This window comes from Hyperolius riggenbachi, chromosome 8 (assembly GCF_040937935.1).
Source record: "Hyperolius riggenbachi isolate aHypRig1 chromosome 8, aHypRig1.pri, whole genome shotgun sequence".
In the NCBI taxonomy this organism is placed as follows: Eukaryota; Metazoa; Chordata; class Amphibia; order Anura; family Hyperoliidae; genus Hyperolius; species Hyperolius riggenbachi.
Genome location: NC_090653.1, coordinates 239048122 through 239060369, shown reverse-complemented (window position 1 = coordinate 239060369; position 12248 = coordinate 239048122). Strand labels below are relative to the sequence as shown.

Below are 12248 nucleotides of genomic sequence, written 5' to 3'. Positions count from 1 at the left end.
TGACTGTTTGGATTGATCAACTCTCCCTGAGTGGATTGGTCAGCTCTCCTGGTCTGTTTATCAGAGCGGTATGGAAGAATAGATTGCGCTGTGCCCATAAAACACGCCTCTTTCACCCTTCTGGCCCACCCTTAAATCCTATTTACCTCATTCTCTGCCTCTCAGATCTTACACATGTGCGCCTGCGCCGCTTCACTACAGTCCTCAGCAGCAAGATCTGAGAGTCGGTAACAGGATAGGGCGTATCACCCGGCATCAATGACACCCGGCGTATAAGATGACCCGACTTTTCAGAAGATTTTCAAGGGTTAAAAAGTAGTCTTATACGCAACAATATACTGTATCTATTCAGAGCTCATTCCTGGGGAAAAAAAAAAAAAAAAAAAAAAAAAACTGCTTTCAACGCAACACCATGCTTCAAATGCACGGTGCTCATACTACACAGTAACGCATTTGCAGCTTTCCAAATACAACCTGTTGTGATAAAAGAAACACCAACCAGCATAAACCAAGTCCCAGCCAATTTATAGTGATGCTAAACTTAATTTATGTAAAATAAACGTCTGCAATACTGAGGTATAATACAGCTTGTTGTTTGCCTTGCAATGCAAACGGGGAGACAAAGTCCAAAAACTTCGAGCTTTATTTCTACAGGTCAGAAAAGATAAGCCTCCAGAGCGGAGTATTAAGGGTATTTTTTTTTTTTTTTTTTTTTTTTTTTTTAACCTTTAACATTACCTAGAAATTTTTTTTCCTTTTTTTTTTTCCTTTAAACTTTTCTAAACAAAGTGTCCTGAACAAAGAGCCTGTTTGTACAGGGGTAGGAGGTGCGGGGCGTCCCGTGGATCCTGGATTATCGAGGGAAGAGGAAGAAAAGGGAACATTAGTGAAAACTATCAAAACACAAAAAGGGAATAAATAAGAGGTGACCCCACCCCCCAAACACCACCACTCTTCCTACTGGCTTTGTGACAAAGGAAGCCCCGCCCACACGGCACCAGATGCTGGTGTTGGTCTTGCGGTTTTAGGGCTTTGGGGGCAGAAGGGGGTAAAAATAAAACATGCTCTTCAGGGCGTCATTCCTCTAGGGCAGGAAGAACATCAAGGACCTCTCGCACTTCACCCTGCAGGGGGGCTATGGAGAATCTTGCCAGTATAATTGCTTTAAGTCAGACATACAAAGAACAGAGGAACCCCTCTCCATGTCTCCGAGGGTCATTAGGAAAAGTATTGTCAAATGTTCCATGAAAGTAGCACCAGATTCCAATAGGTGTCCCCAGAGAGAAGAAGAAGAAGTACTCCCCATAGTCCAGGAGGGGATGAGAGCAGTTGTGTAAGGTAGAGGGAAGGAGGGCTCCAGGTCTCATCCTCACGCCTCACAGCCACCTCTCACTATTCATCAGCGAGATACAACAGAGTATGTGTCTGGTGGGGAGTGTCACTGGCCCAGATTCTGCAAGTGTCAGGGGACCAAGCTGGATGTCACAAGCGCTGCAACACAAAACATATGGAGTCAGGTCATGACGTGACACAAGGAAATAAACATATGTACATATGGTACTAGTCATACTAAGAAATTGTCTTAGGCCCCGTTCACACTACACGTGTTGCCGTCCAGATTTCGGCAATGTGTGCAGGAGGCCGACACGCAGGACATCAGAAGTGCAAAGACCGCACTGTCTGATGTTCACACTGCATGTGTTCCGGACCAGTGCGGCCCGGGGACACATGCTACACGCATTTTCTAACAAAACGCACAGCTGACCCATTCACTTTCAGTGAATAGGATCAGCCACGCAACGCATGCAAACGCAGATGGCACGTATTCGTGCTCATTGCGTTCCAAATGCACGGCCATCCACGTTTTGATGATGTGAACTGAATGATGTGTTAGTCTTAAAGAGACTAACAAAATTTTCAGCCTTATTTCTTCTATCCTATACGTTCCTATACCTGTTCTAATGTGGTCTGTCTTACTGCAGCCTTTCCTAGTTGCACAGTGGCTGTATTATCTCAGTTATATAATCTAATCTTCTTTCCTCTGATGGCTTTGTCAGGTTCAGGCACTCTGGCAGGAATGTGCAGCTCTGCTTGTGATAGGATAGAAGCTATACACACCCTCTCCACGCCCCTTGCAGGCTCTGTGGGAGTCACAGACTGAGCTCCTCTCAGCCTATTTACAAACAAAAGACATGGCTGCTAACCAATTACAAGCCAGGATCGCAGCAGGGAGTGGCAGAAACAGCACAGAGGGGCCCAGGAGAACATAAAGAGAATCTGTACTCTAAAATTCTTACAATAAAAAGCATACCATTCTATTTAAGTCCCTCTCTGTTTCCCTGGAAAGCAAGTGTCAAAAAGTGGTAAGCTCATTTGCATAGACAAACAGTATGAATTTAGGGTGCAAACATGCAAATGTAATTTTGATTAGCCAATCACTGACCAATTTTACCTCCTCCATGTAGTATGAGTGGTAACAGATTTTGAAGACTGTACTATGGACAGATTGTGTAGGTATGCTCATATATTACATTGAAATGGTAAAACTGGGCAACCATTTGCCTATCAAAATTAAATGCAAGTACCCAGCCTCAAGGTGCGTACACACATACGGCTATAGTCGTTTCAAACGACGTAAAAAAAAAAAAAATTAACCACTTGAGGACCGTGGGCTTTACCCCCCTTAAAGGGATACTGTAGGGGGGGGGGGGGGGGGGGGTCGGGGGGAAGTGAGCTGAACTTACCCGGGGCTTCTAATGGTCCCCTGCAGACATCCTGTGTTGGCGCAGCCACTCCCCAATGCTACGGCCCCGCCTCCGGTTCACTTCTGGAATTTCTGACTTTAAAGTCAGAAAACCACTGCGCCTGCACGCCCGTGTCCTCGCTCCCGCTGATGTCACCAGGAGTGTACTGCACAGACACAGACCATACTGGGCCTGCGCTGTGCGCTCTTGATAACATCAGCGGGATCGAAGACACGGCAACGCAGGCACAGTGGCTTTCTGACTTTAAAGTCAGAAATTCCAGAAGTGAACTGGAGGCGGGACCAGAGCATCGGTGAGTGGCTGCGCGGGCACAGAATGTCTGCGGGGGACCATTAGAAGCCCCGGGTGACTTCAACTTATTTTCCCCCGACCCCCCTACAGTATCCCTTTAAGGACCGGCCACTTTTTTTCCATTCAGACCACTGCAGCTTTCACGGTTTATTGCTCGCTCATACAACCTACCACCTAAATGAATTTTGGCTCCTTTTCTTGTCACTAATAAAGCTTTCTTTTGGTGCTATTTGATTGCTCCTGCGATTTTTACTTTTTATTATATTCATCAAAAAAGACATGAATTTTGGCAAAAAAATGATTTTTTAACTTTCTGTGCTGACATTTTTCAACTAAAGTAAAATTTCTATATACATGCAGCGCGAAAAATGTGGACAAACATGTTTTTGATTAAAAAAAAAAAAAACATTCAGTGTATATTTATTGGTTTGGGTAAAAGTTATAGCGTTTACAAACTATGGTGCAAAAAGTGAATTTTCCCATTTTCAAGCATCTATGACTTTTCTGACCACCTGACATGTTTCATGAGGGGCTAGAATTCCAGGATAGTATAAATACCCCCCAAATGACCCCATTTTGGAAAGAAGACATCCCAAAGTATTCACTGAGAGGCATAGTTCATAGAAGATATTAATTTTTGTCACAAGTAAGCGGAAAATGACACTTGGGGACAAAAAAAAATAAAAAAAAAAATAAAAAAAAGTTTCCATTTCTTCTAACTTGCGACCAAAAAAAAAAAAAAAATTAAATCTGCCACGGGCTCACCATGCCCCTCTCGAAATACCTTGAAGTGTCTACTTTCCAAAATGGGGTCATTTGTGGGGTGTGTTTACTGTCCTCGCATTTTGGGGGGGTGCTAATTTGTAAGCACCCATGTAAAGCCTAAAGGTGCTCATTGGACTTTGGGCCCCTTAGCACAGTTAGGCTGCAAAAAAGTGCTACACATGTGGTATTGCCGTACTCAGGAGAAGAGGTATAATGTGTTTTGGGGTGTATTTTTACACATACCGATGCTGGGTGGGAGAAATCTCTCTGTAAATGTACAGTTGTGTGTAAAAAAAAATAAAAAAAAAAATTGTCATTTACAGAGATATTTCTCCCACCCAGCATCGGTATGTGTAAAAATACACCCCAAAACACATTATACTTCTCCTGAGTACGGCAATACCACATGTGTGGCACTTTTTTGCACCCTAACTACGCTAAGGGGCCCAAAGTCCAATGAGTACCTTTAGGATTTCACAGGTCATTTTGAGAAATTTTGTTTCAAGACTACTCCTCACGGTTTAGGGCCCCTAAAATGCCAGGACAGTATAGGAACCCCACAAATGACCCCATTTTAGAAATAAGACACCCCAAGGTATTCCGTTAGTAGTACGGTGAGTTCATAGAAGATTTTATTTTTTGTCACAAGTTTGTGAAAAAAACCAATAAAAATCAATTTCCGCTAACTTGTGACAAAAAATAAAATCTTCTATGAACTCACCATACTCCTAACGGAATACCTTTGGGTGTCTTCTTTCTAGAATGGGGTCATTTGTGGGGTTCCTATACTGCCCTGGCATTTTAGGGGCCATAAACCGTGAGGAGTAGTCTTGAAACCAAATGTCGCAAAATGACCTATGAAATCCTAAAGGTACTCATTGGACTTTGGGCCCCTTAGTGTACTTAACTTAGAGATGGATAAACAGTGAGCTTTCGACTTATAAAAAGCCTTCGTCGGACTGGTTCCTGACCAGAACTGAAAAACACAGCTTATATACACTGACATACAGAGGAGAAACATTCTTTAGCAAACATAAATGTAATTAGATGCCTTAACTGTTACTGAGGAGGCTTTCCCAGGCATCCTATCTAAATTGATAAGATCAATAGAATCCTCAACATGACATAAAGCAGACTCTGGTGATGAAGAGACATCGTAAATTCCGAATTCAAATGGTAACTGGCCTGGTTACATGCACCATTAATTCTAAGCTTAAGAGAATTGTGGCATTTAAAGCCAGCACCTGAAAGCAAATAAAATGAATAGTGACAGTGAATTCCATCTTACACAGCATATGGCACAAAAATGAATGAAAAGATAGAAAAATTAAAAGAACTGTGGCATTTAAAACCCATCGTACCAGCACAAGAAGTTGGAGTCCTTGTTTAAACCATCTTGCACAGTTTTGAACCAATGTATAAACTTAGTTTCTTGTGTTAGTCTCATGTTTCCCAATTTGAAGCCACCCATTAATACAGTGACGCGAAAATCGCTTAAACTGTGTCCAGGTAAACAAAAGTGTGTTGGTATTGGGAGATCAGTATAATTTGTGTTTACCTGGACACAGTTTAAGCGATTTTCGCGTCACTGTATTAATGGGTGGCTTCAAATTGGGAAACATGAGACTAACACAAGAAACTAAGTTTATACATTGGTTCAAAACTGTGCAAGATGGTTTAAACAAGGACTCCAACTTCTTGTGCTGGTACGATGGGTTTTAAATGCCACAGTTCTTTTAATTTTTCTATCTTTTCATTCATTTTTGTGCCATATGCTGTGTAAGATGGAATTCACTGTCACTATTCATTTTATTTGCTTTCAGGTGCTGGCTTTAAATGCCACAATTCTCTTAAGCTTAGAATTAATGGTGCATGTAACCAGGCCAGTTACCATTTGAATTCGGAATTTACGATGTCTCTTCATCACCAGAGTCTGCTTTATGTCATGTTGAGGATTCTATTGATCTTATCAATTTAGATAGGATGCCTGGGAAAGCCTCCTCAGTAACAGTTAAGGCATCTAATTACATTTATGTTTGCTAAAGAATGTTTCTCCTCTGTATGTCAGTGTATATAAGCTGTGTTTTTCAGTTCTGGTCAGGAACCAGTCCGACGAAGGCTTTTTATAAGTCGAAAGCTCACTGTTTATCCATCTCTAAGTTAGCCAATAAATGGTATCATCCTGATTCAAAACTTCTTGCTTTTACTCATGGCTAACACGGTACAACACTTTACTGCTTCTAGTGTACTTAAGGTAGCCATACACTGGTCGATTTGCCATTAGATCGACCAGCTGACAGATCCCTATCTGATCGAATCTGATCAGAGAGGGATCGTATGGCTGCCTTTACTGCAAACAGATTGTGAATCGATTTCAGCCTGTCCCCCCCCCCGTATACATTACCTGACGCTGGCTCCCGGGCATCTTCTCCGTGCTGCACGGCTCTGTTCCGGCTCCATCCCGGCGCTTCCTGTGTCACTCCGTGACAAGGAAGTTCAAATAGAGCTTCCTCCATTCACTGCAGTGACACAGGAAGCGCCGGGATGGAGCCGGAATAGAGCCGTGCAGCGCGGAGAAGATGCCCGGGAGCCAGCGTCAGGTAATGTATACCTGATCGGACCTGCCGCCGCTAGCGACGCGCTCCCTACCCGCGGGCGATCGAGGGTAATTTCCCGCACGGCGCGATCAACGGACCGATCCGATTTCGGGAGGAAATCGGATCGGCGGGTGCGTTTACCGCGAACGATTGGCAGCAGATTCGATCCCAGGAATCGGGCCAGTGTATGGCCACCTTTAGGGTGTAAAAAAGTGTCACACATGTGGTACCGCCGTACTCAGAAGAAGTAGTATAATGTGTTTTGGGGTGTATTTTTACACATGCCCATGCTGGGTGGGAGAAATACTTCTGTAAATGACAATTGTTTGATTTTTTTTTTTTTACACACAATTGTCCATTTACAGAGAGATTTCTCCCACCCAGCATGTGTATGTGTAAAAATACACCCCAAAACACATTATACTACTTTTCCTGAGTACGGCGGTACCACATGTGACACACTTTTTTGCAGCCTAGGTGCGCTAAGGGGCCCAACGTCCTATTCACAGGTCATTTTTAGGCATTTGTTTTCTAGACTACTCCTCGCGGTTTAGGGCCCCTAAAATGCCAGGGCAGTATAGGAACCCCACAAGTGACCCCATTTTAGAAAGAAGACACCCCAAGGTATTCTGTTAGGTGTATGGCGAGTTCATAGAAGATTTTATTTTTTGTCACAAGTTAGTGAAAAATGACACTTTGTGAAAAAAATAAAGAAATAAAAATCAATTTCCGCTAACTTTTGACAAAAAATAAAATCTTCTATGAACTCGTCATACACCTAACAGAATACCTTGGGGTGTCTTTTTCTAAAATGGGGTCACTTGTGGGGTTCCTATACCGCCCTGGCATTTTACGGCCCCAAGACCGTGAGTAGTCTGGAAACCAAATGTCTCAAAATGACTGATCAGGGGTATAAGCATCTGCAAATTTTGATGACAGGTGGTCTATGAGGGGGCGAATTTTGTGGAACCGGTCATAAGCAGGGTGGCCTTTTAGATGACAGGTTGTATTGGGCCTGATCTGATGGATAGGAGTGCTAGGGGGGTGACAGGAGGTGATTGATGGGTGTCTCAGGGGGTGGTTAGAGGGGAAAATAGATGCAATCAATGCACTGGGGAGGTGATCGGAAGGGGGTCTGAGGGGGATCTGAATGTTTGGCCGAGTGATCAGGAGCCCACACGGGGCAAATTAGGGCCTGATCTGATGGGTAGGTGTGCTAGGGGGTGACAGAAGGTGATTGATGGGTGTCTCAAGGTGTGATTAGAGGGGGGAATAGATGCAAGCAATGCACTGGCGAGGTGATCAGGACTGGGGTCTGAGGGTGTTCTGAGGGTGTGGGCGGGTAATTGAGTGCCCTAGGGGCAGATAGGGGTCTAATCTGATAGGTAGCAGTGACAGGGGGTGATTGATGGGTAATTAGTGGGTGTTTAGGGTAGAGAATAGATGTAAACACTGCACTTGGGAGGTGATCGGACGTCGGATCTGCGGGCGATCTATTGGTGTGGGTGATCAGATTGCCCGCAAGGGGCAGGTTAGGGGCTGATTGATGGGTGGCAGTGACAGGGAGTGATTGATAGGCGATTGACAGGTGATCAGTGGGTTATTACAGGGAAGAACAGATGTAAGTAATGCGCTGGCGAATTGATAAGGGGGGGACTGAGGGCAATCTGAGCGTGTGGGCAGGTGATTGGGTGCCCGCAAGGGGCAGATTAGGGTCTAATCTGATGGGTAACAGTGACAGGTGGTGATAGGGGGTGATTGATGGGTGATTGACAGGTGATCAGGGGGATAGATGCATACAGTACACGGGGGGAGGGGGGGTTAAGGGGGGGGGGGTCTGAGGGGTGCTGTGGGCGATCTGGGGCAGAGGGGGGGGGGGGGGGGGGGGGAATCAGTGTGCTTTGGTGCAACATAGGGTGGCTGCAGCCTGCCCTGGTGGTCCCTCGGACATTGGGACCACCAGGGCAGGAGGCAGCCTGTATAATACACTTTGTAAACATTACAAAGTGTGTTATACACTTTGTATGCGGCGATCGTCGGGTTAACATCCCGCCGGCGCTTCCGTATGGCCGGCGGGATGTTGCGGCGCGCGAGCGGAGTCAGGCGGAGGCGGAGGATCGCGTCACGGATGACGCGATCGCTCCGCCCATGCCCCTACAAGGACCGCCGCCATTTGTCAATACGCCGGTCCTTGCGGGGTCCACTTCCCGGCCGCCAATTGTCAATACGGCGGTCGGGAAGTGGTTAAAAGCAGCCACCGACCATTGAGTCTAACGACGGACGAGCTAGATCGTTAAAAACGAACGATCTAGCTTGGTGGATTTTTTCCAACGATGATCATTTGCAAAACTAGTACAATGTTGGAAAACGGTCGTTCGTACTAGGCTTGACATGAGCATTTCGCTATTTCTCTATGGAACTTTTCGTTTTTTTGCACAAGCGCAATAGTTGCTTTAAGTGATGTAACGTTCTTTCTAACGATCAGATCGTTACACACTTTTAAAAACCAACTTTACGTAGGTCGTTCTTTGGTCAATTAACAGTTCGTTCGTCGTTCACAACAAACGATCGTTGTCGCATGTGTGTACGTAGCTTTAGTCTGCTGTCCAGAAGAGTTAAAATGCAAAAGGCTATAATCTGGCTGAAAAAAATGCAGGTAATGTTTTAAAGGACAACTGAAGCGAGAGGGATATGAAGGCTGCCATATTAATTTCCTTTTAAGCAATACCAGTTGCCTGGCTATCCTGCTGCTCCTCTGCCTCTAATACTTTTATCCATAGAACAAGCATGCAGCAGATCAAGTGTTTCTGACCTTATCGTCAGATCTGACAAGATTAGCTGCATGCTTGTTCCAGGTGTGAGTCAGACACTACTGCAGTCAAATAGTTTAGCAGGCCTGCCTACCAAAATATTGGAGAGTTTGTTTTTAGAAATGTGTGCAGAACTGCAGTTTCCTTATTAAAGTGAACCATGACTGAGTTTTTTTTTTTTAAAAGTTCACTTACCTGGGGCTTCCACCAGCCCCCTGCTCAAGTCCTGTGCCCGCGCCGGGGAAAAAACAAACAATCCTTCGGTCCCCAGCAGCAAGCCAGTTTCATTTTCATCAACTGCCAGTGCGCCTGCACGGCCCAGGACCTTGATCATGTTCAGGTCGCCATCTTGTGCATGCGCCAGCCACCGAAAATGAAACTAGCTTGTTTTGCGGGGGGACCGGAGGATCGTTTTTCCATAGCGCAGGCACAGGATGTCTGCAGGGAGCCAGTGAAAGCTCCAGGTAAGTGAAACTTTTTTTTTTAAACTCTAAGGTTCACTTTAAATAGGGGTTAGGGGTTTTTTTTTAGACAGTGCAGTGTGTGAGGGAAATTGTGGTTGCTGTGGTAAATAATACATCTGCTATATTGATACAGAAAAGTTATAATAGCATAAATATATTAGTTATTCATTTTAGGTTAACTGACAAGCTATAGTGTAAATACATCTATAATACAAAACTTAGATGAAAAAAAATAAAACAAAAATGCAATCTTTGGAATTTGCAGCATCAGAATTTGAGATTTTGTTTTCCCCTTATATTTCTTAAAACACAGACAGACAGACAGACAGACAGACAGACAGACTTTAAAAGCGGGACATTTTATCAAAAAAGTGCCAGAGACAAAATCTCATGGAGGCCATAGATGGTACAATTGTTTTGGATGCAGGGCATGCATTTTTTAGTCTGGCAGAGGTGGTGTATGCCTGTGCGATTAACCATTGAATTGCAGCATGTGTTTAGGGATGCGCAGCCTTCCCCCCACTTTTTCTTAACTGCTTCACACTGTGCCCAAATCTCTTGCTGCCCTTGAACATGTATCCCACTGCACTCATCCACAGACAGACAGTGCAATCGTCCACACTGCAGGCTGTTGCCCACGAAGCACAATTAATTCCATCCGCTTGTTCTCACCTCTCCATTCTGGTTACTTTCCGCTCCTATTTTCCTTGGAGACTCTCTGTCTAGTGATGTGTCCAGCGCCCACTCGCTGCGACTTCTCTTTGGTCCCACCTCCTCTTTAGGGTGCATGGGTGGGGGATAGCCCCCCTCCACCTTCTCGCTCCTCCGTTTCTTCCTCTTGTCGTGATCTTTTCCCTTCACCCGATTGGCTAACCGCTCACACCGCTCAACCTATACAGAATTCAAGCGTTTTAGGCCCAGTACTCAATACGTTTCTTTCAAGTTTACTCCACACAGATCTGTGGGTGATGCATGAAATCATTAACACAGAACTAAAAAGTAGATATAAGATATTTTTCTTATTTTGGTTTTCTGCAATACAGTGATGCATGGCAAACTGTAAAGCAGAAAATTATTGCAACTTTATACAATAGGTCCATTAAAGAGACACTGAAGCGAGAATAATTCTCGCTTCAGAGCTCACATGCCCCTGCTAAAGCGCCGCTATCCCGCAGCTAAACGGGGGTCCCTTCACCCCCAAACACCCCCCCCCCGCAAAATCAACGACCAAATTGGTCGTAGATTTTGCTGCTCTTGAGGCAGGGCTAACGGCAGCAGCCCTGCCTCTAGTTGCGTCTATCAGCGGCGCATCGCTGCCTCTCCCCCGCCCCTCTCAGTGAAGGAAGACTGAGAGGGGCGGGGGAGAGGCGGAGAAACGCGCTGACAGACGCACGTGGGGCAGGGCTGCGGCGGTTAGCCCTGCCTCAATCCGGAAGAGATCCCCCGCTGCTCGGAGGAGATTTCAGGGGGGGGGGGGGGTTAGGGACCCTCGTTTAGCCGCGGGATAGAGGCATTTTAGCAGGGGCACACATGCCCCTGCTAACTATGAGCTCTGAAGCGAGATTTATTTTCGCTTCAGAGTCTCTTTAAAGAAATACTTAAGTCAAAAAAAAAAAAAAAAATGATATTTACTCACCGGGGCATCCCTCAGCCCCCTGAAGCTGGATGGTGCCCTCGCAGCCCCGCTCCGTTCGTCCTGTCCCCGGCGGCAGTCGCCGACAGGTGATTTTCCGCGTTCCCAGCCGCTATACCACCCTCTATGCTGCTATAGCATATAACATATACGCTATAGCAGCATAGAGGGTGATATAGCGGCTGGGAACGCGGAAAATCACTCGCGTTCCCAGCCTGTCGCCGGCTATCGCCGAACCCGGAAGTAGCCGCCGGCGGGGACAGGACGATCGGAGAGGGGCTGCGAGGGCACCATCCAGCTTCAGGGGGCTGAGGGATGCCCTGGGTGAGTAAATATCTTTTTTTTTTTTTTTAGACTTAAGTATTTCTTTAATCCGACCTCCTGAAGCAGGATGTATGCTTCATAAAGCAACACTGCAGCTATATCCCAAAAGAACTTTCACAACTCAAGAATTCAAGTTTGCAGTACTTGTAACTGTCCACAAGATGGCACTGTAAAACCCATCATAAGAAGAAATGAGCAAGTAAACGCCACTGCATCCTGAAAAGCATCATGTCTGAAGCCCTAGTGCAGATCCAAGTGTTACAAAAAAAAATAAAAAAAATTCTGTAGATCCTTGTTTCTCAACAAAATACCCATACACTAGGAGGTATTTCAGCTGGGCTCAGTTGTTAGTTGAACCTATCATGGTCAATACATTATGGTACTTCTGAGATTTAAAAAAATTGTAATCCTAAACAAATCTTAAAACCACTTAACCACCAGCTAACGCCGATAGGCGGCGCCTGGTCGTTTGTGGTTTTGCATGGAAACGGCCGCTCATGCCAGTTCACGGAGGGTGTCTCCGTGAACAGTGTGCGAGCCGTCGATCGGGGCTCACACGCATAATGTAAACACGCGGTGAAGAAATCCCCGCTGTTTAT

At 45.4% G+C, this 12248-nt stretch overlaps 1 protein-coding gene across 1 annotated transcript in view; it reads right to left on the bottom strand.

Moving 5' to 3' along the window:
• Positions 1-508: 508 nt before the first annotated feature.
• KDM5C (lysine demethylase 5C) overlaps positions 509-12248 on the bottom strand; it is a 51737-nt gene continuing 39997 nt past the window's right edge. Inside the window, exons 22-23 of the mRNA XM_068247959.1 lie at positions 10365-10583; positions 509-1491 (exon numbers count right to left, since the gene is read on the bottom strand). Of these exons, the coding sequence (XP_068104060.1) occupies positions 1483-1491; positions 10365-10583 (228 nt within the window). The 3' untranslated portion in view covers positions 509-1482. The remainder of the gene's footprint in view (positions 1492-10364; positions 10584-12248) is intronic.